Source organism: Camelus dromedarius, chromosome X (genome assembly GCF_036321535.1).
Source record: "Camelus dromedarius isolate mCamDro1 chromosome X, mCamDro1.pat, whole genome shotgun sequence".
In the NCBI taxonomy this organism is placed as follows: domain Eukaryota; kingdom Metazoa; phylum Chordata; class Mammalia; order Artiodactyla; family Camelidae; genus Camelus; species Camelus dromedarius.
The window spans coordinates 1,489,741-1,516,429 of NC_087472.1; the positions used below are offsets into that span (position 1 = coordinate 1,489,741).

At 59.8% G+C, this 26,689-nt stretch overlaps 1 protein-coding gene across 3 annotated transcripts; it reads left to right on the forward strand.

The window, feature by feature from the left end:
- The first annotated feature begins 589 nt into the window (after positions 1-589).
- On the forward strand, positions 590-25,094 carry L1CAM (L1 cell adhesion molecule). 3 transcript variants are annotated; one of them, XM_031446135.2, is made up of 28 exons: positions 590-683; positions 10,054-10,244; positions 13,039-13,053; positions 13,644-13,749; positions 13,931-14,133; positions 15,119-15,241; positions 15,347-15,517; positions 15,805-15,916; positions 16,055-16,239; positions 16,414-16,545; positions 16,687-16,830; positions 17,536-17,647; positions 17,766-17,932; positions 18,038-18,194; positions 18,411-18,535; positions 18,674-18,784; positions 19,076-19,273; positions 19,521-19,591; positions 19,764-19,986; positions 20,507-20,622; positions 20,841-21,042; positions 21,132-21,254; positions 21,371-21,544; positions 21,644-21,763; positions 21,899-22,054; positions 22,543-22,677; positions 22,982-23,054; positions 23,684-25,094. In XM_031446135.2, the coding sequence occupies exons 2-28, from the start codon at positions 10,169-10,171 to the stop codon at positions 23,913-23,915; spliced, it is 3,762 nt and encodes a 1,253-aa protein (XP_031301995.2). In that variant the 5' UTR covers positions 590-683; positions 10,054-10,168; the 3' UTR covers positions 23,916-25,094. The 3 variants fall into 3 exon arrangements, with proteins under 3 accessions (XP_031301995.2, XP_031301997.2, XP_064338748.1); XM_064482678.1 differs by lacking the exon at positions 590-683 and adding an exon at positions 710-920; XM_031446137.2 differs by lacking the exon at positions 13,039-13,053.
- The last annotated feature ends 1,595 nt before the right edge of the window (positions 25,095-26,689 follow it).

A 26,689-nucleotide genomic window follows, 5' to 3' on the forward strand; every position in this document is an offset into this window, starting at 1 on the left:
GCCCGCGCTCCTAGGCGCCTCCCTAGCGGGATGAGATGGAGGCCCGCGCGCCCCTCCCCGACCACGCGCCTAGGATGGGAGGGGGGTTCCGGGGAGATCCCGGGGACTCGAGAATCCTGCCGTGTGGGGGGGGCGTCCAAGCACCCCACGACCACCTTGAGTGTGGGGGCCTGTCGCTCGCCAGCGCCCTCGAGGGCCGGGTGGAGGCTGGGGATGTTTCCCCATCCGACTCCTCTCCACGGCCCAGCAAGGCGCCTCGGGAGCACCCCTGCCTCGCGACTCCTGCCCGGAGCCTCCACTGCGGCGCGGGTGCCCCGATGCCGAGCACTGCCGGGTCAGGGACTCCAAGAGGGGTCTGGTGGGACCTGGCGGCCGGGGTCCCACTGAGCTCCCGGAGTGGGTCACTGTGGGTTCCCAGTTGCGCCGGGCTCAGCAGTCTGGCTCCGCCGGGACAAGGGGCGCGGCGGGGCGGGGCGGGAGGCCAGGGAGGTGATCTCACTCCCTCTCCCCCGCCTCCCTTGCGCTCCCCTCCCCCTCCCCTGCGCGCACGCCCGCCCCGCCCCGCCCCCGCCCTGCCGCCGCGGCCGCCGCAGCATCAGCATCGCAGACGCTCTCGGGCGGCGGGTCCGAGGCCGGCGTGTGCGGAGGCTGGGCGGGCAGCCCGAACGGCAGCCGCAGCGCAGGTAAGGCGGGCAGGCCTGCCCTCGCGCCCGGGCCGCGGCTGCAACGCCCCGAGCCTCCCGTCCCAGCCCTGCCCCGGGGACGAGACCGGACCGGGGACGAGACCGGAGAGCCCCACCCGGACCAGCCCGCGGCCACCGGCGGAGCGGCCAGAGCCCCACCCAGGCCGGGCACCGGGCTCTGAGCCCCGCGGACTGCAGCGGGGCAGGGAAAGGAGCCCGGGGGCCGAAGCCCGACAGGTGAAGAATACCTGGGCGGCGCCCAAAATGCCGACCCAGGGAGGGACTCTCCGGGGGGAGTCAGGCAGGGACTATGCGGGCATGTCCCTCCAGGGGTGTGCGTGTATAAGAAAGGGAGCGCGGTGGGGCCAAGTGACCCCCGCCTCCCCATCGGCCGCCGTGGGGTGTGGCCCTGGGCGTGGCTGCCCACCTTTCTCAATCCAGGGCCCTGTTTGGCTGAAAATCCAGCCGCCAGCGGGGTTGGGGGGGAGGTTGGACTAGGCGGCCCCTGCCATGGGAGGGGAGGGGAGAGAACAGGGCTGGGTGCTGCTTGGGCCCTCCGCCCCAAGGTGGGAAGAGGGGCTTTGTTCTCTTCTTTCTAAACCCCAGCTTGGACTCCCCCGTGCTCCCCTTCCAGCCTGGGCCAGGACCAGGGTCTCTCTCCCTGGAGGCGTAGGGTGCGCCTGCAGCCTCAGTTTCTGCAGGCTCTGGTGGCCAAGAAAGTGTGCACTGAGTGAGGTTGGCCTGGAAACCCACCAGTGTGCGGCTGTGCACATGGGTGTAGACTGTGGGTCTGTCAGGTAGGGGGAGGGAGGGGAGCCTCGCTGGCTGGGGGCCCTGGCCCTGCGCACTGCAGGTCTTCTGCTCGCGAGTCTTCCTGCCTCTGTTCCCTTGTGGGAGAGTCTGCAATTCCTATACCCCTCTTCCTACGGCAAATTTTTGGGGACTCTTGGTTGGCAGGGTTTGCAAAGAGCACCTGGTAAAACCCGCTGCCCCCTACACGATATCTGGCGCCCTGCCCATCACAGCCAGTCTCAGGGAGGCAAGCCCAGGGCCATCTGCCCCCCTCCCAAGAAGTGGGGGGCTTGATAACCCCTCCAAGTAGGTGCCCTGCTTCCAGTTAACTCCACCCACAGGGCAGGGGCTGCTGACTCACGTGGCCCTGCTGATGAATAAGCCCTTCAGCCTTTCTTCCCAAGAACTACAGCTGGTGAGCCCCGTCTTTCTTCTCCCCTATGAAGTGGCTGGGGCTGAGGGCGGCCGGGGGCCTCTTGCCTCTGATCGGCTCCTTGTTGCCGGTGGTAGTGCTTCACCTGGCCTGGCCTCTCACCTGGCACAGAGCCCGTGCAGCGCCCACATGTGCACCCATGAGCTCCCTCGCCTTGGAGGGACTCTCGGCTAATCTATGGCCACAAGGCAAGTTCATGTCAGTGCTGAGGCTGGAACCCCCCTCCCAGGTTGCTCGCCATTTCTCTTCGCTGCATCCTTGTCTCTCTCTCTCTCCATACTTATTTATGTCTTGGTGTATGCGATCCCCAAAGTGATACGTCTTATTGTGGTATGCTTGAAATATACAGAAAAGAACAAAAGAAATTAAGGATCCTTGGTGATCTGATCACCGAGGGAGAAACCCGCTCAGCACACCCCAGCCTCAGTCTCCCTGGTTTGCTACAATCTGCTCCCAAGAGGCTCCTCCCCCAATGCTCATTGTCCAGCCCTCTGCAAAGCACCAAGCCTTAGGCTCAGCACAGTAACGAGCTCCTCCCAGTACAGGAGCTAAGTGGCTCATGGGGTGGGCAGTCATTCGCTGGGCAGCTGCTCACTGCCAGGTGCCTGCTTGGGCCAGGTTTGGGGTTACCCATGGAAAAGCCGGTAACAAACCAGATCAACACTGTCTTTGTCTTCAGGGGGTGTGGATTGGTTTTCTTTTCCTCCTTTGTGACAATCTGCAGGGAAAAGGGAGGCAGGGATGGAGGAAGGGCCTTGTCTGAGGCCTACTCCAGTGAGCAGAGCTGCCTGGGTTGTGCCCCTGTCAGCCTCTTCCCGTGCTGGGGTGGGTGCCTTCTGTGGCGCGCACTTGAGCATGGCCAGCTGGGCAGGGTGGAGGAGGCCGCCTGTGATGTGGGACCGCTTTGGGTCTCAGCCCTCTTGGCTATCATGGGAGGGTGCAGACTTCGTCATCTTCAAGGTCCCTTTCAAGGCAAATGGTCCCTGGTGCCACTCTAAATGGCTGCAGCTGGACAGAACGTCTCCTGGGGCTCTCTTCTGGGCAGTGGGGCACATGGCCTGGCCATGCTGGACCCGCTTCCAGGAAAGCCAGGGCGAGGGTGTGATGGAAGCTTCCCGAACCCCTTCTTGGGCAAAAGGTTGAAACAGCTCTAGAGTGAGGAGGGGGGCTTGTTCCTGGGGGTGCCCTGGGCGTAGGAGAGTGAAGTAGAGGTGGAGGCCCTGTGCAGAGGTCGGCCCAGACGGGTATCGCAGCCCACCACCCTGCTTCACCAGGCCCCTTTCTGTGGGTGCAAGTGGCGACCCAGAGCACAGTCCCAGGGCCCTGCCCCACCCTGTGATTCAGACAATAGGGGAGGCCAGGTATCTGAGTCCCCTGTCTAGGGTCCCAAGTGGGCTGCTGTCTCTGCCCTGCCCCCTCCTCCCATAATTGGGAAGGCTGGGTTGAGGTTCCTGGGTGGGCCCTACGCCCCCTTTCTCCCTCCTGCTTGCTTTGACCTGGCCCATCCTGGATGTCCCCTATCTCCTGCTTCCCCTGCCCTCCCCTTGCTCTCTTTACACCCCCACCCCCAGCCCGCACAGCGTCTGCTCTGTTGGAGTTTCGCTGTGGAGGGTTCACCACTCCCCTCCTCTCCTTCTCCTGTCCCTGCCTGCCCCACCCCTCCCCAGGTGCCCTTGTCTCCATCTCTCCACTTCCCCTTTTGTCTAACTTATTTCTCTGCACCTCTCCCCTGCCCCGCTTTCTATGGTCCAAGCTTGGCCCTGAGCTCTGAGCTCTGAGCCTCAGCACCAGGGTGCCCTGCTGCCCCATGTGTGCACGGCCACCCAGCTCTGTGCCTTTGGGTTGGGCCCAGACCTCCCTCTGGGGCCTCGTCGACCTGGAGGGTGGACAGGGGCGCCTGGTGGCCACCAACCAGGGGACGGGGGACGGGGGCCGTCAGCAAGGCCAGCCCACCTTCTCCCCAGATATCAGCAGTATCTTTGCAGCTTCCTAAAGGCTGTGATCCGAGAGGAGGGAGAGGAGGAGCGGGGGGAGGGTGCGGAGCTCCTCTGTGGGGGGGTAGGGGGGGTCTGGGCCGCTGGTCTCCCCAGAAGCTTTTCTTTGTCCAGTGCCCCCCATCCAAGCCCTCAGGAGTTACCTACGCCCTCTGTGTTCTCCTGGATCATGAAGCTGTGGAGGGAGGACCTGGCTACTGTCCTGCCACTGGGCAACTCAGGCCAGTCTCTGGCCCTAAACCCAGAGGGATGGCTGGGACGCCTTGGATTGGGTGGAGCAGGAGGGCAGTGTTGGCCTGGGCTTTGTATACTCGGCCGAGGGGGCCTTCTGAGCCTGTCCATCTTCATGTCAGTCTGATGATGCAGTTTGGAGGGAGGCGATGAGTCCGCAGGAGCCACTCTTCCCTCTGAAGTGGTCAGAGCCTGGCAGATTGGGAGAGGGCTGCCAGTGTGGAGGTTTGCATGCGGCAGCTTTGGGTGTGGGGTGCATGCGTAGCTTCCAGTCTTCCTATTTGCATGTGTGGGGATCGTGTATCTGGTTGCATGTGTGCATTTGTGTGTGTACGCCTGTGCACACAGAGCCCCCTGTCCCCACAGATCCTCCTGTGCCCAGGCGGATCCCATACTGGGAATGGGTGTGGCCGATGTCAGTGGCCGCAGAGGCTGCAGTTCCTCCCTGTGTGATGTGGGGGCTTCCTGTTGGGGGGGTGTCCCCTGGCCCCTCCCCTGGCCGCCTTCGTTCATGCCTTAAGAATGCTGAGGCCCTGAGGACAACAGAGGCTCCATTGTCCACCCCCAGGCTTCCTGTGCCCCCTCTGCCCTTTAACCCTTTGGAGTGGGGAGCCCCGAAGGGGCCGGAGGGGTCTGGCAGTGTCCGAGCTGTTTCCAGGTGCCCCCTGTCCCTCCTCTCTCACCCCAGGTGTCCCAAGGCTGGCAGGTCTGAGCAGCCAGCTCCACTGGTGGGCCAGCGCCTGTCCTGGACCCCTCTCCATTTGCTTGGCACCCTCCCCCACCCTGCCTGCCTCCTCTCCTTCCTCCTTTCCTCTGGAGTCCTGGAGACTGGCCCATAGGAGCCGATGGATGTCTCCCCATCTTGCCCAGTCCCCGAAGCCCCCTCTGGTGCCTGGTTCATTTCTCAGGTTGGGGGTTTCAGGCCTTGTTTGGAACCCACTTTCCAAAGATAGGGCTTAGAGGGGTTGGAGGTGGGGCACAATTTTAGGCCGTATCAGTTGCCCCAACTGTACATGGAAAACTTGGCTCTAGTGCTTACATTCTGGAGGTCTGGGAGGCCAGAGTCTTGGCCCCTGCTCCACTGGGCCTCAGTTTCCCTTTCAGGGGAAGGGAGTCAGTGCTGTCCCTAAGCTCTGACTGGAGAGAGGGACCTTCCAGGTAGCCAGGGGCTCTTGGTGAGCAGGCCCTGGGGCCTTTGATTTTGGGAAAGAGGTCAGAGCAATCCAAGATTCTGGATAGCCAAGGAGGGGACCGAGAAACCCAGGCTGTCCTGGAGCTGCCTGCCTTCTCTCTTCCAGAGTCCTTGGCTGGGAGGTTGTGTCAAGCCCAAAGCTGAGGGAGGATGGATCCTGCTCTGTGCTGAGGCGTGATGTGGGTCACATCCTACTTCCGTGTGGCCTCTTCCCAAGACTTTCCTCCCCGTCCCCTGCATTTGCTTGCCATCTGCCTAGCAAATAAGGCCCTTCCCCTGGGGGCAGGGCAACTTGGAGCCCATCCTTGTCCAGGCCCCTGGCTCTTTGGGAGTGCAAGGAGGCACACGTGTTGGGGTGCCTGAGACCCTGAGAGGTGAGCTGACCCCCGGAGTAGTCTTTGGCAGCTTTGGGAGCCTCCACCAACCCCATCTAGAACCCCATACTTGGTGAGCATCAGTGCCACCTCTGAGCCTCAGTTTCCTCAACCCTAAAATGGTGGTAATGATAGTGCCTCCTTCTCTAGGATCATTTTAAGGATTAAATGAGTACTGTAGAGTAAGAGCCTTTAGGAGAGTCCCTGGCATGTGGTAAGTGCCAGCCGCGATTTTATTTAATAGAGTGGGGAGAGGGGGAAATGTCTGTCTGGCCGCCAGTGGTGAGATCCCCCACTTCCCTTCCCAGTGGAGACTGTTCTCCCCACTCTCCCACAAAGGGTTAACCTCTGTCCCGCCCCTCCCTCATCCTGTAAGGAGAATGGTCCATTACAGGTGAGCTGTTGTTGCCTTGGAAACCGCAGCCTTGAGGGGGCTGAGGGCGCATTCTCCCTTAGGGAGGGGCAAGGCAGGGGGCACAGAGGACTAAGCAGTAGTCTTTTAAGACTTCTGGGGGCCCCAGGTACCTGTGGGGGCTCCCACCCAGCAGCCCCCTTTATGTATATCTAAATCGCCCATTAGGCTGCAGCAAGCTTTCCTCTGTCTTCCCCCATTTCTGCCAGCGGAGGGAGCTGGGCTTCATCTCCTTGGAAACTCGCCAGCCACAGCCTGGGGGGGGGGAGGGTGAGGAGGAGCCTTACTTAAAGGAACACAGTGCATGGGGTGTAGGTAACACCCACACCCTCATACAGGCTGGAAGGCCCCCAATGGCCCTGCTGGGGAGACAGCCCAGGCATAAGTGCCTCCAAGTGCCCCCCAGGCCTACAAGGGCACGGACCAGGCCTCCCCCCCCCACTCTGACCATGTCACATACGTGGGCTGAGCCCCCAGCCCCTTCTTGGAACTGCTGGGTCACAGGCGCTGCCATTCTCAACAGACTGTGGGCTGGAGGGCTTGCCTGTGACTTCTCCTTGGGCAGGTGCATTTCTGTGAGGCAGGAGGGGCAGAGAGGTCTCCAGGAAGGACCTGGGAGCTGGCCGGCATGTGTGTGGCAAGCACAGAGGGCACCCCTGGAGGTTCCCAGGGTGTGTATGGCCTCAGCATGGCTCCACCACCCCCCAAATTCCCCTACCCACCCAGGTCAGAGCACAGACCCCCAGCACAGTGGGGCAGGGTGTAGCCAACGCTGGGGCTCCTCTAGGGTCCCCCTGAGCCCCTGCCTGCAGGCTGTCCCACCTTAGTACCCGCCACGCCCTCCCCCCTCCCCCATTGAGCGTGTGTGAGGCCTCGGGGGAGGATAGTGCAGGCCAGCAGTTGTTCATTCATGTTGTCTATAACCGTCCCCTTGCCCCAGTGCCACAAGTGGCCAGGGACCTGCCGCTCTGTATCTGTCATCGTGGGCTTTGTTTGTCTGTGGCCCTGGCTCACAGCTTCTCTGCTTTCTGTTTGTCTCTCTGCCCTACCCATCAGGCCAACCTGACCCCCAAGCCCAAGAAGCCCCCCTCCTCTGACTCAGGTCCATCTCCCCTCCTTCCCCGTCCCTTGCCTGGCACACTCCCCAGGGACAAGGATGCCGAGGAGGCGCCTCTCGGTCTGCGCACATGCGTGCACGTACACACACGCACACCCCTCAGTCTTCTTGCTCTTTTGGCCATTTCTCATCAGTGCTTTCTGCAGCTGTCTCTCATCCTTTGTACTCCGTTTCCCTCTCCTCTTCCTTTCTGCACTGCCTGGGTCTCCATTTCTGGATTTCTGTATTTGGTGACTGTGATGGTCCAGCCTCCGTCTTTGTCTCTCCCTCCCCCAGCCCTACTTCCCAGTCTCTCCTGCTCCCCTCCTGCCTCTTTCTCACCCTGTCTGTCACCCTTCAGTCTTCCCCAGCCTGCCCCCTCGCCTCACAGCCGTGGCCTTGGCTCCATCTGTACACCAGCTTGTGGAACACTCCCCCACTTCCCTTGCCCCTGGAGGTGCTGATGGGGGGTGGGGGGCCTGCTGAGCCGACAACCTGAGCTTCTTGCTCCGTAATTGCCTGAGGAATGGTGAGAGATCAGAGACCCGGCGGCGGCAGCAGGGAGGAGGCAGAGCCCCCTCCTAGCCGTCAGGGCCTCTCAGTCTCCTGGCTCCTGCCTGTCTCTGAGAGCCTGGGAAGGTGCAGAGTCGGGTGGCAAATACCAGGAGACTGAAAGAGGCTGGATGTGAGACTGCAGCATTGGGATGGAGCAGAGAGTGGGGACAAGGGGATTTGGGGTTATCCTATTTCCCCTGCATGCACACGTGCCGAGCCCCATTCTGGGAACTCAGATTGGAGCACAAGTGGAGGGGTTGGCATGCCAGCTGTCGTCATGCCAGCAAACGGAGTGCTCAGGTCTCCTTGTCTTAGTCTTGGGGATGGTCCGCCTTTGAGCTTCTCGCTTGTTTCCCTCCCTTCCCCCTCCTAAGACCAGAGCACTCAGAGCTCCCAAGGCTGCTGTTTGATCGCTTGCCCTCTGATCTGAGTCTCCTACTGCTTCCTACAGGCCTTGAAGCTGAGGCCAAGGCTGCATGGGGGCCAACCTTGCTTGGATTGGCTTTGTGGAGGAAGGTGGGGGTGGAACAGGTCTGCTGTTGCTTCTTCCTTCTGGGCACCAGCTCGGCTCTTGCAAATTGGGAACTGGCCATGCCTTTGCTACCCCCTTGCCCCACCCAAGCCATTCTCTTGGCCTTCAGCCCATCCACATTGACCCACCCTGGTGCTTCTCCACCCACCACCTCCAGCTTTGGGTGGGGAGTCAGAGAGCTCCAAGCTGACTGTTATTTGCCACCATTTATTTTCCCTGCCCAGTCCCAAATCAATCTGCCCAATTCAGCATCCTTCTCGGGTTATCTTACACAAAACCAGTCTGTGGCTCCTGGTTGCCTCCTGACAGAGTCTGGATGTCATGGCACAGCATTCCAGGCCTCCCCACCCAGCCCTTCAGCATTCTGGATGAGTCTTGGTCCCTCCTTTGATAAGGTCCTCGCTAGGCATGCGGAGGATGCCCAGGATGGACTTGGTGAAGGTGTCCGGACCTGGGCTCCAGCCTCCAGGCTCTCAGTCCCCTGGCAACTTGCTCTTGCCCCTCCTGCACTTTTACCACTTGTCTCATTCTCACACCCCTTCCTGTTTGGAGTCAAAATGGTCTATTTTCTTGGAAGTATTTTCTCTTATAGTCCCTGGCAGAGACGCTCCCCTTCCCCGGGCCCTCAGTTTTTAGGGCTCCTGGCATGAAGGTGAAATGTGAACATGGCTGGCATCACTTGGGTGTGGGGTGGACACATCTATCAGTGGAGCCGTGAAGACTCAGAGAATGATCCAAAAACTGGACGTGCCCTTGAGAGACCCTTGAGAGATGTCAGAAACACTGTCCCAGAGCTTGCCCTGACCCCTGCCCTCACCCTGGCCTGGAGCATCTGGAAGAGGAAAGGCCACAATCCCCTCTATTGTCCCCCCAGGAGACGGAGGGACAGCAGAGAGGTGCTTTCCTCCTCTCCTGCCACTTCTTGAAGGCAGGCCTCCTTTTCCTTTCTTTTTTCCTTTTCCACAACCTATTCCGTGAAATGCAGACTTCTTGAGCCCCTTTCCTTCTTTCTCAGTTCTCACCTCCCAAGTCCCCACTGTTCCCCACCGCCAGCTTTTTACGCCTGCATAGCACCCAGGGATCAGTTGGCTCTGAAACCCACTACAATGAGACTGTGACAAGAGTTCTCTACATATGCGTGCATGCATGCTTGTATGTGCACACAGAAATAACAGACCTGAGGATTCATCCCTCACAGATAGACACACCAGAAGACACACATGCTTCTGCTTGCGCACACAGCTGTCAGACCCATGTTTTGATTCCCCCAGATACACACCCACTCCTGAGTGCACCTCTCTCCCAGAGAAGCTGAAAATGTCTTCCTGCATGCACACACACAGCCACAGAAATACTGATGCACATATCTGGCTACATGTAGATCCACATCTACACTCATGCCCACAGGCATCTGCTTGCTGGGACGGTGAGTCACACATGGGGACGATGTGCACAGAGTGGCCTGTGGCATGCCCAGGGGAGCTGGCTGGGGCAACAAGTTGGTGCTGGAGAGGCAACTGGTGCAGAAGGCACAGACAGTAGGAAGGGAATGAAAGGCAACCTGGAGACCCAGCCTGTGCTGTCACTTCCAGGTTTTCGTTATCCAGGGTTGGTGGGGAGGAAGGGATGGAGGAGCTGGACAGCCGAGGGCGGGGCTGGGGGCGGGGCTAGGAGCCCGGGCTCGCCCAGATGTTAGTCACTAACAACAGTCCTTTCTCTCTCCTCCCCTACCTTTCCCTTCCCTCCTCCCTTCTCACAGTGCTCCCACCCCCGGCTCCTTCCCCAAGCTGCCCACTAGCCCTCTTCCCTCCGGCCAGAGCTTGAGCCGAGCCTGGTCGGCTGAGCCGCGCCGAGCCTCCGGTGCCGCCGGGAAGATGGCCGTGGCGCTGCGGTACTTGTGGCCTCTCCTCCTGTGCAGCCCCTGCCTGCTCATCCAGATCCCCAAGGAATGTGAGTAACTGAAGGGAGCCTCGGCGCCTCCCTTTACCGCCGTGCTGGGCTTCTCTTTATCCTCTGCCTCCTCGTCTTCTCTCGGTTCCGGACTCTCACCCCCTCACCCATCCTTTCCTGGGCATGGAGTGGGCAAGAGGTACCCAGGATGTTTGGTGCTTCTGAAGGCACAAGGTGGAAGGCTCGAGGTTTTTCAGCATCACGGAGAGGAACCAGAGGTTCAGGAGGTCTGGTGAGATTTCAGCACCACGGACAGCGGGCCTGGTGCTGGATCTGCCTCCTCAGGCCTCTGCTCTCCCTCCGCCCAACCAACCCTTCCCCCAGGGGTGTGGCGGCCAGGAGAATGGGGTCGTCCCCAGTCCTCGACTAGCTGGTGTAAAGGGTTGGATTCAAGCCTTGCTACGGCTTCTGACTTGGATAATCCTATCCTGGGCCCTTGGCAGCCCTTTCTGCGAACTGAGACAAGGAAAGACTCTTGCACAGGCCCAGCAGCGTCCTGGAGCCCTATGATTTGATGTGTAGTTACTAGTTTGGGTTGGTGGGTGGGGCTGTTGGAGTAGCATGTTTAGGGGGGGTCACAGGTAGGTGCGTGGATGTTGGGGAGTGTAGCTAGAGGGTTGTGACTGAACTTGAGTATTTGCATCTGCTTGTGGGTTGGACAGACAGTTTATTTGTGTGTGTGGATGTATGTGGTGTGATTGACTTAGTGTGGATATTCCCGAGTGTGATTGTGATTTCCTATATGGGTAAGTTTGTGAGTCACTGTAACTGTTAATTATTGGTCAGGTTTGTGAAGGTCTGTAGGTATTAACATTTGATTGTAGTGGGTCGTGTGTGCATGTGAGGACCTCTTTGTGTGTGGAATGTGTGTTATCGTGATGGTGTTTTCTCCTGAGTGTGAGCAGGTGTAAACACGCTGCTGTAAGTGCCTCTTGCGCTTGTGTGAGGGGCTTTTCACAGGGTAACATTTGAGTATCTTGAGCCTGCTCCTTGGTAGCTCCAATCCCTATCTGCTCACCTTTCCACCTTTATCTCTGAGCCTTGGACCTACTGGAGGCCAGCATCACTGAGAGAGGAGCCGGGGCCTGGGGGCAGGGGAGACTGTGCATGCCAGGAGTGGGGCAGAGGCCGAGGGAGGTATCTGGCACTGAGGGGCAGTGAGCATTTGGGGGAGGTAGAAAGGGGCTGACGGGAAGAAAGGCTGAGGATGTCCCCTTAGATACACACCGGGAGGTCCATGCAGTCACGCCCATGCCAACTCCCCCAGCTACGGATGCACATGGACAAGCACGTGGGTAGACACAGACGAGCCACCTGTATCAAGCTGGGACAGAGACTCTGAGAGCACACACAGGAGGCACACTGGCACACACACAAGTGAGAGGCTTAGGTACAAAACAACAGTCATCCGCACATACACAGATGTGGGTGTACAATAAAAAATTGTACACTGAATGTAGACACACACACACACACAGCCTTCAGATGTGCTCTGGCAAGACACACCCATAGACAAACATACTGGCAGATGCTCACCAAGTTACTGCAGCACACCCTGGGGCACCCATGCACATGCCCAGATTCACACTTTTGCACACTCACATGCGACTCACCCTCCTTCCCACTCTGTCCCCTCTCAGTTGCTTTTCAGGCCTTACCCTGGGCATCAGCCTGCCCTGCTACGCCACAGGCTAGGCCATTCAGCCAGGTGCATCTATGTGTGGAGGGTCCAGGAGAATTTCAAGAAAAGCAGGGTAGAGGAAAGAGAAGTAGGTCAAAGACTACAGCAACCTTGCGACTGCCCTGGGCACTGGCTGGTACTTGTAATTGACCTGGATACAATATGGCAGGCAGCCGGGTTCCTCCCTGTTGGAAGTCGTCCTCCAGCTCTCTCCCTCCCTGGCTACTCCAGGCCCCTTTGTCTCTTTTCCTGCTTTCCGCATCCCATTGTCCCTGTCACTGTCTCTTGCTTTTGGGCTGCCTGCACTGGCCCCTCCCCAACTCAGGGTCCTCTCTGCAGTGTCCCTGGAGAGCCCCTCTTTTCTCCTGGGGGCCCCTACACTGAGGTCTTCTGCAGAGAAAGCTTTCAGAGGTGGCCCAGCCGCCACCTTCCCACTCTCTCTCTCCCCTCCTCACAGCCACCCTGGCCAGTGTTGGGCTGAGTCCTGTGGCATCATCGGGGGCAGCAGCTCTGGCCTCTGCTCCAGGGAGCTTGGTGGGAGGCTGAGAGGAAGGAAGGGGAGAAAATGAGGGCTGGCGCCATCTCTGCAGGCAATGGAAACTCGGATTTAGCAGGGCCTTTGGGAGGACTTGGAGGGTGGGGGCAGCTGGGTTCTGAAGGCTGGGCCTGCGTAATTGAAAACACTGAGCTGTGCTAATTGGATTAGGAGGGAAGTGGGCTGGAGCAGGGGCGGGTGCTCTGGCTGCAGGCTGTCTGCCTCCCAGCCTTCCGAGGCATCCTGGGATGGGGTGGGGGTCAGCTCTGCAGGCCCTGCCAAGAGGACGCAAGTGTCTGTCCAAAGCGCACTCCTGGTTAAAGGCACACATTTCTCTCTCCGGTGGTCTGGCTACCCCTGGGCATTGCCCCTCACTGGGACTGGTGATCTGGCTCAAGTCCTGTCCTTCTGGGTCGTGACCAGCCATAGCTCTAGCCCAGCAGGTGCCCCCACGGTGCACCTCCTCTCCTGCCCTCCCCTCCCCCTGCCTGCTTCCTTGCCTGGCCCTCGGCCCCCTGCTGGGGCGGCCTGTCAGCATTCCTCTCCTCTCTCTCCCCCTTGCTGCCCGGATTTCTCAGATGAAGGACACCATGGTAAGTTGGGGGAGGGGAGATTTTCCTGGGTGTCCGCACAGCCCCCTCTCCCTCCCCACTCCTGCCCGCGCCTAGCTCTCCGTGTGTGCTGTGTGCCCTGTGTGGGTCGCTGTCTTTTCTGGTTCTTGGGTCCTTGTTCTGGCTGTCTCAGCCTCCCTTCTCCCTCACCCGAGTGCCCATCTCTGTTCTGTCCCTGCCTGGCCTGGGTTTCCTCGTGTCTCTTTCTGGTGTTCTGTTCTTCTCTCTGGTCCTCTCTCTCCCATGAGGGACTTGCCCGTCTTGCTCTTTGGCTCCTGTGTCTCTGTTTCCTTTCCTCCACACCCTTTGCCTTTCTCTTTGGCTTCACCTCTCTCTTTGAGGTTGCTGTCTTGGTAACTTTTGTTGCCATCTCTCGCTCTTCTGTCTCTCTCCACATTTGTCCCTGCCCCTCCCTCTTCCTGTTCTGAGCTTGTTTTCTTCTACCCCCAGCCCCCCAGCCCTGGGGCTCCCAAGGGCTCCAGACCCTGCTTCCCTCACAATGCAACAGGGGTTAAGGCAATGATGCCTGCTAGATGTCTTCCTCACAATCTCTCTCCCCATCCTGTCCCCAGTGATGGAGCCACCAGTCATCACAGAACAGTCTCCGCGACGCCTGGTTGTCTTCCCCACCGATGACATCAGCCTCAAGTGTGAGGCCAGCGGCAAACCCGAAGTGCAGTGAGTGACCTTCGCCCTCTAAGGCCTGCTGTTGACCACTGACCTGAGCCTCTAGTCCCCGTGTCTCCCAGGGCCTTCTGACTTCTGGGCTCAGACCCCCCAGATCTCCTTCATCACTCTAGGTCCTTGCCCTGTCCCAGATTCCCGGACCTCAGGCCTCTGTGCCTTTCTCTGCCCATAGGTTCCGCTGGACTCGGGATGGCGTCCACTTCAAACCCAAGGAGGAGCTGGGCGTGACCGTGAACCAGGCACCCCACTCTGGCTCCTTCACCATCACGGGCAACAACAGCAACTTCGCCCAGAGTTTTCAGGGCACCTATCGCTGCTTTGCCAGCAACAAGCTGGGCACTGCCATGTCCCACGAGATCCAGCTCATGGCCGAAGGTGCGAGGCACTGCAGGGTCTGGGGAGGATCCCCAGACAGGGATCCTCACAGAGGCCTGAGGTCTGGGAATCTGGGTGGGAGTCCAGGCTGGGAGCCCAGCTCCCTCAGCTGGTGGTCCAGTGCGCCAAGGGCACTGGGTGCCCAGCAGCCCTCAGCCACCTTCTCCTTCCTTGCCCTGTCTCTTTCTCCACCATTCCTGGTCTCTCCTTCCCTCTCTTCTTCTGTGCTTTCCCTGTTTTGGCCTCGGGGCCTGCCATGTAGGGAATGCTCTTGGGCTTGTTGGCCAACTGAACGAGTGGAGGACTGAGCCCGAGTCACTGCCTGGGCTTTGGCTTCTGTCCCCATCCATCCCTGAACTGCCGTGTCCTCCTCCACCACTCTTGGTCATCTCTTCCACCTCCCCCATCACTCTGTCTCGTCTCCCCTCCACCTTCCACCTCTCACCTGGCCTGTCTGGCTCCCTCCTTCCTGCTCTCTGGCTCTGTCTTTATCTGCGTTGCCCTTTCCCTGGGGTTTTCCCTCTGCATTCCAGCCTCCCTGAGCTTTCTGCCTCCCGAGCTTGTGCTCCTCTCCCCTTTCTGCCCCTCCAGTTACCTTGGGAACCGTTGCCATGGTTTCTGTGTCAGGATGATGGAAGGGTCTGTGACTCCAGCATCCGTCCACAGCTCCCCTCCCCCACTGCTGCACCTCAGCCTTCCCCCACCTTCCTGCCCTCATCCTTTCCTCCTGGTGGGAGCTGAGAATTGTGGAAACTTAACCCTTCACAGCCATCTGGCCTCCTGCCCATCCTCTCCTCGGCATGAAGTGCCAGCCTCTGCTTTGAGCCCCCAAAGGATCCCCAGTCACTGCCTCACTTTATGCGAGCTTGCTCATGGCCTGACCCTCTCACCCCCTTGGCTATCCCTCCTCCTTTCCCCTGCCTTCCCCTGCCTTGACCAGGAGGAGAGTTAAGACCCACAGTGCCAGCCTCTCTGTCCCTTCTAGGTACCCCCAAGTGGCCCAAGGAGACAGTGAAGCCTGTGGAGGTGGAGGAAGGGGAGTCGGTGATTCTGCCCTGCCACCCTCCGCCCAGTGCAGAGCCGCTCCGGATCTACTGGATGAACAGCAGTGGGTGCCCTTGAGGGGCTGCTGCCTCGGACGGGTGGGTCGGTGGGTGTGTATGCCCAGATGGGGGTCCTGACCTTTGCCTCCTGGCCTCCCTTGTCCCCGCAGAGATCATGCACATCAAACAGGACGAGCGGGTGACAATGGGCCAGAACGGCAACCTCTACTTTGCCAATGTGCTCACCTCGGACAATCACTCAGACTACATCTGCCATGCCCACTTCCCTGGCACCCGGACCATCATTCAAAAGGAACCCATTGACCTCCGGGTCAAGGCCAGTGAGTCCCAAAGTCTCTGATACACCCCATTCCTCCTCTCTCACCCTCAGGCATGGCCCAGCCCATAGATCAGGCTACCTCAGACTCCCTCGAGGACAGCTCAGCTCCCACCTCGACACTCCCCACCCCTCTTCCTGTGTGGTGAGAGCAGAGACAGAGCCCTGCCTTTAATGAAGGAGGAAACTGAGGCCCTGGGGGATCACTGGGGTGTCCAAAGTCACCCAGCCTGATAACTTCGTGAGTGGACGGAGGAAGAGCCATACCACCCGCTCCCTGTCTCCTCACAGCCAACAGCATGATGGACAGGAAGCCGCGCCTGCTCTTCCCCACCAACTCCAGCAGCCACCTGGTGGCCTTGCAGGGGCAGCCCTTGGTCCTGGAGTGCATTGCGGAGGGCTTGTGAGTCTGGGCCCCTGGGTGGGGGCTGGGTGGGGGCAGGGCGAGGTAGAGCCTCTGCCGTGGGGCGGTGTTGAGCGGCCTTGTCCTCTCTCCCTTCTGCTCTGTCCCTTGGCCTCCCTGCCCTGTGGCCCTGGGCAGCCCCACACCCACCATCAAGTGGCTGCGCCTGAATGGTCCCATGCCAGCCGACCGAGTCACCTACCAGAACCACAACAAGACCCTGCAGCTGCTGAACGTGGGCGAGGAGGATGATGGCGAGTACCGCTGCCTGGCTGAGAACTCACTGGGCACTGACCGGCACGCATACCACGTCACTGTGGAAGGTAGGGTGTCTCCGCCTTGCACCATCCCACTTCCCAGCACATGGGCTCCCCAGAGTGAGCCCTGGGGCACAGGCCCGGGGCCGGGGGTAGGGGGCAGGGGCCGGGGGCAGGGGGCCAGGGGCCGGGGGCCAGCCATGGGCTCTGGGCTCAGCGCGCCTCCCCATCTCCTCGCAGCCGCCCCGCACTGGCTGCGCAAGCCCCAGAGCCGCTTGTACGGACCGGGAGAGACTGCCCGCCTGGACTGCCAGGTGCAGGGCAGGCCCCGGCCGGAGGTCACCTGGAGAGTCAACGGGATCCCCGTGGAGGGTGAGCGGGCCTCGGGCAGGGAAAGGGAGTGAGCGTGGGTAGCCCTGGGGACTGTGGGGGAAGAAGAGGAGGGGAGGAAGGGCCTTGGCATAGCTCATGGCTCTGCTCTGGGCCCTTGGGGCCCGCCTGCGGCACATGCAGAGCTGGCCAAGGACCAGAAGTACCGGATCCAGCATGGAGCCCTAGTCCTGAGCAACGTGCAGCCCAGTGACACAATGGTGACCCAGTGCGAGGCCCGCAACCGGCATGGACTCCTACTGGCCAACGCCTACATCTATGTGGTTGGTGAGTGCCGGCTGGCTGGGCCCACTCACTCTCTCGTCTTTGCCTCATAAGCCCCTGGTCTGTCTCTGCACCCCACCAGGCAAGGCCACCAAACTGACTTAGCCAGCAGCTGAGTTGTCTACATGACTGCTTTTCTCCTCCCCCGAGCCTTCACCCCATCCCCTGCTCATCCTCACAACAGCGGGGCAGGGTGCACGGAGGAAAGGCAGGGTCTTGTCAGCATTTACAGATGAAGAAGCAGCCTCAGAGAGTAGTCTGGCCCACCCCATGTCACCGAAGAGAGGCTCGCCCTGGCCAGGATGTGCCCGAGACCAGCCTGGTGGCTCCTCTCCCAGAGCCTTGGGAAAGACTGGGGGCTAGGCCAGGAAGGCTTTCCATAAGAGGTAGGCTGTCAGTGGAGCCTCAAATGATTGGTAAAACATGTGATTGGGACGAAAGGTACATCTGAGGCAGAGGGGATGGCATGTCTGAAGGCCAGGAGAGGCTCAGCCTGGCAGGGAACAGAACTGGGCGCAGGGAAGCAAGATGGGCAGGTGGCTCTTGAGGGGTTGAGAATGCCCTGTGGAGTCACTGGCAGCTTCCAGAGTCCATGAGCCTTCCTGGGGGAAGCTGCCCTGCTCATCCCTGTGGCTGCCCACCGACCACGCATGTGCAGTCACCCAGCCTTGGGTCTTGCCCTGTCCCCCATGACTGCTCCTCCCCCAGAGCTGCCGGCCAAGATCCTGACCCCAGACAATGAGACTTACATGGCAGTGCAGGGCAGCACCGCCTACCTTCTGTGCAAGGCCTTTGGAGCCCCCGTGCCCAGCATCCAGTGGTGAGTGCCCCCACCCTGACAGAAGGCACCTCAAAGCCATTTTCTGGTCCAGGGAACCAGGCAGGGCAGGGGAGCTCGGCCCCGTGGGGTCTGAGCCCGAACCCCCTGTCTGCACTAGGCTGGACAAGGAAGGAAAGACGGTGCTACAGGACGAACGCTTCTTCCCCTATACCAATGGGACCCTGGGCATCCGAGACCTCCAGGCCAATGACACTGGCCACTACTTCTGCCAGGCTGCCAACGACCAGAACAACGTCACCATTGTGGCTAACCTGCAGGTCAAAGGTCAGGTAACACCCCCTACCCCTGCTAATGTGATCGGCAGCACCTCCAGTAGGGAGGGTCTCCAAAAGACACCAACGTGACCCTCCTTCCCATCCTCACCCTCAGATGCCACACAGATCATCCAGGGGCCCCGGAGCTTGATCGAGAAGAAAGGCTCGAGAGTGACGTTCACGTGCCAGGCCTCCTTTGACCCCTCCTTGCAGCACAGCATCACCTGGCATGGGGATGGTCGCAATCTCCAGGAGCTTGGGGACAGTGACAAGTGCGGGCCCAGCCCCAGCCTGGGCTCCATGGGTGGGGGCAGAGTGGGAAAAGCAGAATGTCCAGGCTTCCTGGCCTCATCTGTGGGGGAGAGTGCCCCTGCTTGGCGGGGGAAGGTTCCGGCAGGAGAGGGAAGGGAGGGGAGCAGAGTGCAGCTGGCAGGAAGTAGTGGGTCCGCTGGAAGCAGAAGGATCAGGATCCACCCTATCCCTGCCAGGTACTTCATAGAGGATGGGCACTTGGTCATCCACAGCCTGGACTACAGTGACCAGGGCAACTACAGCTGTGTGGCCAGCACCCAGCTGGACATGGTGGAGAGCAGGGCGGAGCTCCTGGTGGTGGGTGAGTCCTCGGACGGCATTGAGCTCATGGCCTGGAGGCATGTGGGTGGGCACTGTGTGCAGATACTGCAGGGCTGTTTCGAGCCTGGTGGTGGGGCAGCTGTGAGTGGGCCAGAAATCCACCCACTGTGGCCCCCAGGGAGCCCCGGACCTGTGCCTCAGCTGGAACTGTCCGATCGCCATTTGCTGAAGCAGAGCCAGGTGCACCTGTCTTGGAGCCCCGCTGATGACCACAACGCCCCCATTGAAAGTAAGAGGCCGTGAACATGGTGCTCCCACCCACCCACTGCCACCCCATTAGCCCTCCCTTCTTGCAGCTCCATCGTCCTCCCAGAGCTGTGGCCCACAGCTGCCCACCTCACTGAGGCACGCAGCTATGTTCAGGGCGGGGGGGCTCTCCTGGTTCCTCCCAGGAGCCTGAGAATGCCAGTTGCCTTGAGCACTCCTTCCCTTCCTCGGGGAGAGCTGGACCTGTACCCCCACCACCCCTCCCCCACTTGCCACAGGCCACTTACTGCATTGCCACTTCACTTCTTGGCAGAGTATGACATTGAATTTGAGGACAAGGAGATGGCGCCTGAGAAATGGTACAGTCTGGGCAAGGTGCCTGGGAACCAGACCTCCACCACCCTCAAGCTGTCACCCTATGTCCATTACACCTTCAGAGTTACTGCCATCAACAAATACGGCCCTGGGGAGCCCAGCCCGGCCTCTGAGACTGTGGTCACACCTGAGGCAGGTGAGCCACCCAGGAGGGGGCCTCAGATGCCAGGCCCCCCGGGGCTCTACAAGGAGGGTCTGGCAAAGTGACTGTGTCCAAGCTCCTCTGCTTCCAGGGTTCTGGCAGGAGCTTAGGGGACAGAGTTACCGTGGGGCTGCTGGCTCCTGGCTTCCAGGGCCAGAATGGGTCATTCCTTCCTTGGTCCTTGGCCTTCACGCCTCTGCAGGAGCCCGCCATGTTGATGTGTTAACACATTGCTTTCCAGCCCCAGAGAAGAATCCTGTGGATGTGAAAGGGGAAGGAAATGAGACCAACAACATGGTTATCACTTGGAAGGTGAGGGCCCCAGGGCTGAGCGCGCCCCTGGACATCAGGCCAGGACCCAGATGTCTGCTGCTAAGGACCAGAAGATGACTGGGGACGTGATGCTGGGCTGGAAGGCGGGTGGGTCACAGACCGGTGGAGGGCCTTTTGGCTGACAAGCTCCTCTTCTGCTCACCCCCTCCAGCCGCTCAGGTGGATGGACTGGAATGCCCCCCAGGTTCAGTATCGTGTGCAGTGGCGCCCTCAGGGGGCTCTGGGGGCCTGGCAGGAACAGATCGTGAGCGATCCCTTCCTGGTGGTGTCCAACACGTCCACATTTGTACCGTATGAGATCAAGGTCCAGGCCGTTAACAGCCAGGGCAAGGGCCCTGAGCCCCAGATCACCATTGGCTACTCTGGGGAGGACTGTAAGTATTGAGTTGGCCCCACCCACACCTGGGAGGTGGAGCCCGTGTGCGCTTGCATGGCCCGCTCCCCGCCCACTGCTGGGGGGTTCGTCCCTGCACCCAGCTCCTAACACTTAATGTAGCGCACTTCCTAAGAGTAAGGATATTTTCCCTTTCCTTAAATCTGGAACATTATCAGATGCGAATTTTGATCAACCAGTCAAGATCTTTTCAGGGGGTGGGGGTATAGCACAGTGGTAGAGCATGTGTTTAGCATGAGCGAGGTCCTAGGTTCAATCCCCAGTCCCTCCATTTAAAAAGAAAAAAAAAAGATCTTTTCTGCTTCTCTGTGTAGTCACTATTTTCTCTCTCGTAAGTAATAAAAAGTCTGCAGGGAGAGACCCTGAGACCATGCAAACGCCCTGCTCATCAAACTGCCTACCCCCCATATCGCATCCAAATCCATCTTCCCCCTGCGGGAGGGTTCAGGGCTGGCCTCAGGGTGCCACAGGCTCTCACCCACGGCACCGGTGCCTTCCAGACCCCCAGGCAAGCCCTGAGATAGAAGGCATCAAGATCCTCAACTCGAGCACCGTGCTGGTCAAGTGGTGGCCTGTGGACCCAGCCCAGGTCAAGGGCCACCTCCGGGGATACAATGTAAGAGTCCAGGGCGTGGGGGCTGGGGGCATCTCTAGGGTGAGGTGTAAGGCTACCGGGAGTGACAGGATGGAGAGGGGCTCTACCACCTGCCAGCTGCTCTCCTAAAAGTTCTCAGGCTGGAGGAAAGGGTCCCCTTGGAGGGCAGCGGGGAAGGTGCAGCCAGGGCTCACTGCTAGCCGCCTTCTGCCCCTGTGGGATCTCCTGTCCACCTGCAGGTGACTTACTGGTGGGAGGGCAGTCAGAGGAAGCACAGCAAGAGACATGTCCACAAAGGCCATGTGGTGGTGCCTGCCAATACCACCAGTGCTGTCCTGGGGGGCCTGCGGCCCTACAGCTCCTACCATGTGGAGGTGCAAGCCTTTAATGGCCGGGGACTGGGGCCTGCCAGTGAGATGGCCTTCATCACCCCGGAGGGAGGTGAGCTTTGCACCCTACGCCCCTGGCCCCGCCTCCCAGTCTGGGGTGGGCCTGGGTGAGGACCTACCACTCGTCCTTGTCCCCCGCAGTGCCCGGACACCCCGCGGCGCTGCACCTGGAATGCCAGTCGGACACCAGCCTGCTGTTGCACTGGCAGCCCCCGCTCAGCCACAACGGCGTGCTCACTGGCTACGTGCTCTCTTACCACCCGCGTACGTGTGTTGTGGGCCCAGCGCCCCAGCCCGGCCCGGCCTGGCCCGGAGGTGGCGGGGGGCCGCAGGGTGGGCAGGGCTGACAGCTGAGGCCAACTTGTTACCTGTCCTCGCAGTGGATGACGGGGGCAAAGAGCAGTTGTCCTTTGACCTTCCGGACCCTGAGCTGCGGACACACAACCTGACCAACCTCAGCCCCCACCTGCGGTACCGCTTCCAGCTGCAGGCCACCACAAAGGAGGGCCCTGGCGAGGCTATTGTGCGGGAAGGAGGCACCATGGCCTTATCCGGTGAGCAGGAGGGGGCTGAGGAGGCCAGCCTGGCGGCCGGGCCCAGGAGGGTGGGCCTTGGGCTGCCTCAAGGTCCCAAACCCTCCTCTCTATCCCCAGGGACCCCAGATTTTGGCAACATCTCGGCCATGGCCGGCGAGAATTACAGTGTGGTCTCCTGGGTCCCGAAGGAGGGCCAGTGCAACTTCGGGTTCCAGATCTGGTTCAAAGCCCTGGGGGGTGAGCATAAGAGGGGCCCCTGAGGTGGGGGGGAAGGGGTTTCAGGGCCCAGGAAGGGGAAGGGGCTGGGGGTGGCACGGAGCTGAGGGGCTGCCCGGTCCTCCTGCTCACCCCTGCTGCCCTCTTGCCCTGCAGATGAGAAGATGGGTGCTACTCTCCCGCCACAGTATGTCAGCTACAACCAGAGCTCCTACACGCAGTGGGACCTGCAGCCTGACACCGACTACGAGATCCACTTGCTCAAGGAGCGGGTGCTCCTGCACCAGATGGCCGTGAAGACCAATGGCACCGGTGAGGGAGCCCCGGGCCTGCCTAGCAAGCTTCCCTCCCTCCTTAGCCCAGCTGCAACTGCCACAGAACCCACACCACGTCTTGGCTCTCTTTCTCCCAGAACCAGGGTGCCCCTTGACCAGTGATGAGAGGTCCAGGACACTGAAACGACCCCTTTTAGTATTCTGTTTTAACTGTTTCCAGAGCAGTCAGTTTCACAGAAGGTCCTCCTCCCTGTCCCCAGGAGGGTCCCCCCAAGCATCAGTTCCAAGCGTGCCTCAGCCCCAACTCCTCACTCCTCCCGGGCCCTCTGTGGTCTGCAGGCCTGGCCCTCCCCCTGCCCCTGCCCCTGCCCAGGCCCTGGGGACAGAGGGGTGGGGAGTGGGCCAAGCCAGAGGCTCTGAGTGAGGCCCACGCACCAAGCCATGAACCTGGGGGTCTGCAGCACTGGGGGCGTCGCAGTTCACTGGGGGCATCATGGTCTCCTTCCTTCCTGTTCTCCCCCTCAGGCCGCGTGAGACTCCCTCCTGCCGGCTTTGCCACTGAGGGCTGGTTCATTGGCTTCGTCAGTGCCATCATCCTCTTACTTCTCTTCCTACTCATCCTCTGTTTTATCAAGCGCAGTAAGGGTGGCAAGTACTCAGGTAACCCCCGACTCCAGGGCTCAGGTGAGGATGGTTGAGCCGGGACACTGGGAGGAGCCCCCTTCATCCCTTCTACCAGTCCCCCTTGGTCCCCAAGCCCCTGGCAGGACAACAGGGGCATGTTGGGGTCGGGCATGGGGCCCAGAAGCCTTGAAGGCTCGGCTCCCGAGCACTGCTGAGACAGTGCTGGAAGCACCCAGAGCACCAAGGGAGAGGCTCAGCCCTGTCCCCACCTAGGGGTGGGGCCCAGTGTCCAGGGATGGGCTGGGGCGGAGAAGAAGCTAGTTCCTCTCTGTGTCTCCAGTGAAGGATAAGGAGGACACCCAGGTGGACTCCGAGGCGCGGCCAATGAAGGACGAGACCTTTGGCGAGTACAGGTGAGCCGGGTGGGAGCAGGTGCCGGCTAGCCACCCAGATCTCCCTTTCATATCTGATCCCATCTCTTTCTCTCTCTTCTGTGCTGCGGGGTGATGTCAGGTCCCTGGAGAGGTAAGGCAGGGCTGGTGGGAAGATACTGTCAGACTCCGGTGGTGGCAGGGACCCTCCTGTGGATTGTGTGTGCCTGGGAGTGCCGTGGATCCCTGCTGGCCAGCCCTTGGGCCCGGTGGCTCCTTGTTTTTGGGAGAAGCCAACACTGACAGCCAGCTACTGGGCCTGCCTGTCACCTTCCCAGCTTCCCCTCTCTGGGCTCTGCCAGGGCCGACAGCTGGACATGTGCTTCTGTTCGGTCTACCTGCAGACAGGAGCCAGGCCTGTGAGCACCCCTGGGCCAAGTGCCCCCCTGCTCCCTCCCATCCCCCAGGGTCCTGGGCATGCCCAGTCCTTGGCCTTCTGCTGGTGTGCATGCCACCTGCCCTCCCGGGCATGCGTCAAGGATGAAAGCCTCTTGCCCTAGGCTTTCAGAGCACGCAGGAGGCCGGGCGTCCTCCCTCCGCCTAGCACTTGCCAGCTCCTGCTGGGTGCCACAGGGCAGCCTCCCACTCCCTCCCGCCCTCTGCCCCTGCAGCGACAACGAGGAGAAGGCCTTTGGCAGCAGCCAGCCATCCCTCAACGGAGACATCAAGCCTTTGGGCAGTGACGACAGCCTGGCCGACTACGGGGGCAGCGTGGATGTCCAGTTCAACGAGGACGGCTCCTTCATCGGCCAGTACAGTGGCAAGAAAGAGAAGGAGGCGGCAGGAGGCAACGACAGCTCAGGGGCCGCCTCTCCCATCAACCCTGCGGGGACCCTGGAGTAGCAGGGTCTGGCCAGGCCAGGCCAGGCAGAGCACAGCCCAGGACCGGGCCACAGGGGAGTCAGAGGCCAAGACTCCCCAGCCTGAGGCCTGTGCTGGGTCCCTGACGTTGGGACTGAGGCCTCTCCCTCTCTCCACCAGGCTGTGGCCCTGGCCTCTGGCCCTGAGCCCAACGGAGGCTTGAGGTGGAGGCAGGGAAGAGGATTTCACTGCTTCTCATACCTTCTGACTACCCGGTCCCCAGTTTATTGCCAAAACCCAGCTGCACCCCTCCTTGGGCACACACTGCTTTGCTCTGCTCAGGGGCTAATCACCCACACATCTGGAGCCTTCAGGTGCTGTCTCGCCAGCCTTTGGGCAGAGAGAGGCTGTGGTCAGGGGAGAGGAAATGGGGATGGTGCCTCTACCCTCTGCTGTTCCTTGGCCTGCCTGGCTGGGACTGGGGACAGAACTCGGTGTCTCCACCATCTGTTCCCTCTTCTTTGCCATCATGGCTCCAACTGGGATGGGAGCTGGGCAAGCTGGCCATGGATGCAGAGGAGGCCATCTGGAGAGCCCAGAGTCCCCACCTGCCTGTATCACCCTCAACTGGCACCTCTCCGCCCACTGCCCACCCAACCCTGCGGCGGCTTTCAGGAGCTCCGTACACACGCTGCCTTTGGTACCCACCAGACAACATCCAAGTGGCCTCTGTCACTGCCCAGGTGCGGGGCAGGCACACCTCCCTCCTCCCCGGCCCTGGCCTCTCCCAGCCGCCACCACTCCCCGGGACTCCTTAGCAGCTCCACTCAACCCCCTTCTGAACAGTTCCTTTCCTCAGCTTCCCCCATCCCCACCTTGGGAATGTAAATACACCTTGACTTTGAAAATTTGTACCCTTGCCCTTTCCCCATATGCCACTAGTGTGTAGGCAGATGTCTGAGTCTCTAGGTGGTTTCTAGGTTTTATAGCAGTTAGCTTTGATGATCCCATCCCAGGAAAAATAAAAACAGACAAAAAAAAAAAAAAAAAAAGGAAAGGTTGGTTCTCCCAGCTCCGCTGTGCTCCTGCGCGGCAGCCGCCGTCTCCCTGTATGCCTTTGCTTGGTCTGTTGATGAGCCCTTTACAAAAAACAAAAGTATATATATATATATGTACATAAGTATCAGAATTATAAAAGGCAAATAAAAACCTGGAAACGAAGGGGAACTGCTGTCATTTTCCAGAGCACGACTTCGCGTCGCCGTGACCCACCCTGTGGCGGGTCGGTGCGGAACCAGGGAATTCTACCTCTCCTGCAGGCCTGGCTCTCTGCCCCCCGTGGGCCGTACCACCTGCTCCTCACCCCTACTGGCCTCCGAGAGAGCTCTGGGCTCTCCCCACGCTTGGGCCCCTCATTCCTGCAGCAGGGCAAGCCCAGGAGCAGAAGATGACCAGAACCCAGAAATCCCAGAGCCCTTGGCCCCGGATCTCTTCCTTGTCTAATGTGATGCCCATGCATCCATTTGGCTCCCTGCTTCAGGCACTGGTAGAGCAGTGCTGCCTAGGTTGCCCAGCCCTCTAAACCAGTAAAACACACTTTAAACCAGATGACCACAAACCTCAAGTGAGCCCAAATGGGTGGCCAGTCAGATGGCTCCCTGCCTTCCCAACACGAGACTCCCACCCATTTCATCTTTAACTGAGCCACTAGAAAGCACCAGAAAAGAACTTTGCCCATGTTCCCACTGTCAAATCTGTCTCCCGCAGCCCCAGACCCAAACCCTCTGTCCTCCTCCAGCTGCCGTGTGTGAGCGGCAGCCTGGGGTCAGCCCCTCCACCCAGGCACTGGGTCTCACCCCTGAGTCCCATCAGTAGTTGTTCTCTGCTGTGTCTTCCTTGTCTGTCCTGTCTAATTTTTCGGTCCCTGTTGATCAGTTCTGTGGGAAGACAACCATGCTGTAACAGCTTTCATCACTAAAAACACTCGCTACAAACACCACACATCTCTCCAGCTCACGCCCCACTTCTCTGCTCCTACCGACAGCAAAGCCCCTCAAGACTTGTCTACCCTCCTCACTCCCGCTTGATCTTGACCCATAGCAGCATCTGCTTGCTGTCCCCAACATCTGTCTTCTTGTTCTTACATAAAGAATAGAATTTCATGCAGCAGAAGAAACATTTCCCAGACTCCTTTGCATCTGGGCGGGGTGGGGACGTGGAATGTGAGGGCAGGGACTACTTCTGGGCTGTGCCCTTTAAGAAGCAGAGTGTGCCTTTTCCTGCCCCATTCAGTCTCCTGGCCAGCCTGGTGGGCTGGGAGGAGCCATCCTGGACCACCAAAGGGAAGTTGGTGCTTGAGGATGGCTGAGCAGCAACATACAAAGAGCCTGGGGTCCTGATGATGCGGACCTGCCATGTCTACTCAGGGCTGCCTCCCTGGATGTTAAAAAAGATTAAGACTTTGTTTTTTAGAGCCATTTTAGCTTTACAGAAAAATTGAGCAGAGTGCAGAAAGTCTCTTCCTCCCCGCCCTCAGCGGTTTCCCCCATTATTAACATCTTGCATTTGTTACAACTGATGACCCAATTGTGAGCTGTTATCTTTAACTAGAGTTCACAGCTCACATTAAGGTTCACTCTTGGTGTTGTATGTTCTATGGATTTGGACAAACATATGATGACGTGAATGCACCTTTATAGTATCATACAGAGTAATTTCACTGCCCTAAAAATCCCCCTAAATGTCTTTATTGATGGTTAGCATGCATTACAATGAAGTGTACCCCCGAAATTTTAAAATTTTGAATCCACCACTTG

Bases quoted from the DNA above. Each gene is read 5' to 3' on its own strand.
- L1CAM (XM_031446135.2), top strand. From the start codon at position 10,169: ATGGCCGTGGCGCTGCGGTACTTGTGGCCTCTCCTCCTGTGCAGCCCC. The intron at 16,831-17,535 runs GTGAGTGCCGGC...CTCCTCCCCCAG, and splicing joins CGCCTACATCTATGTGGTTG to AGCTGCCGGCCAAGATCCTG. The intron at 19,592-19,763 runs GTGAGGGCCCCA...CACCCCCTCCAG, and splicing joins ACATGGTTATCACTTGGAAG to CCGCTCAGGTGGATGGACTG.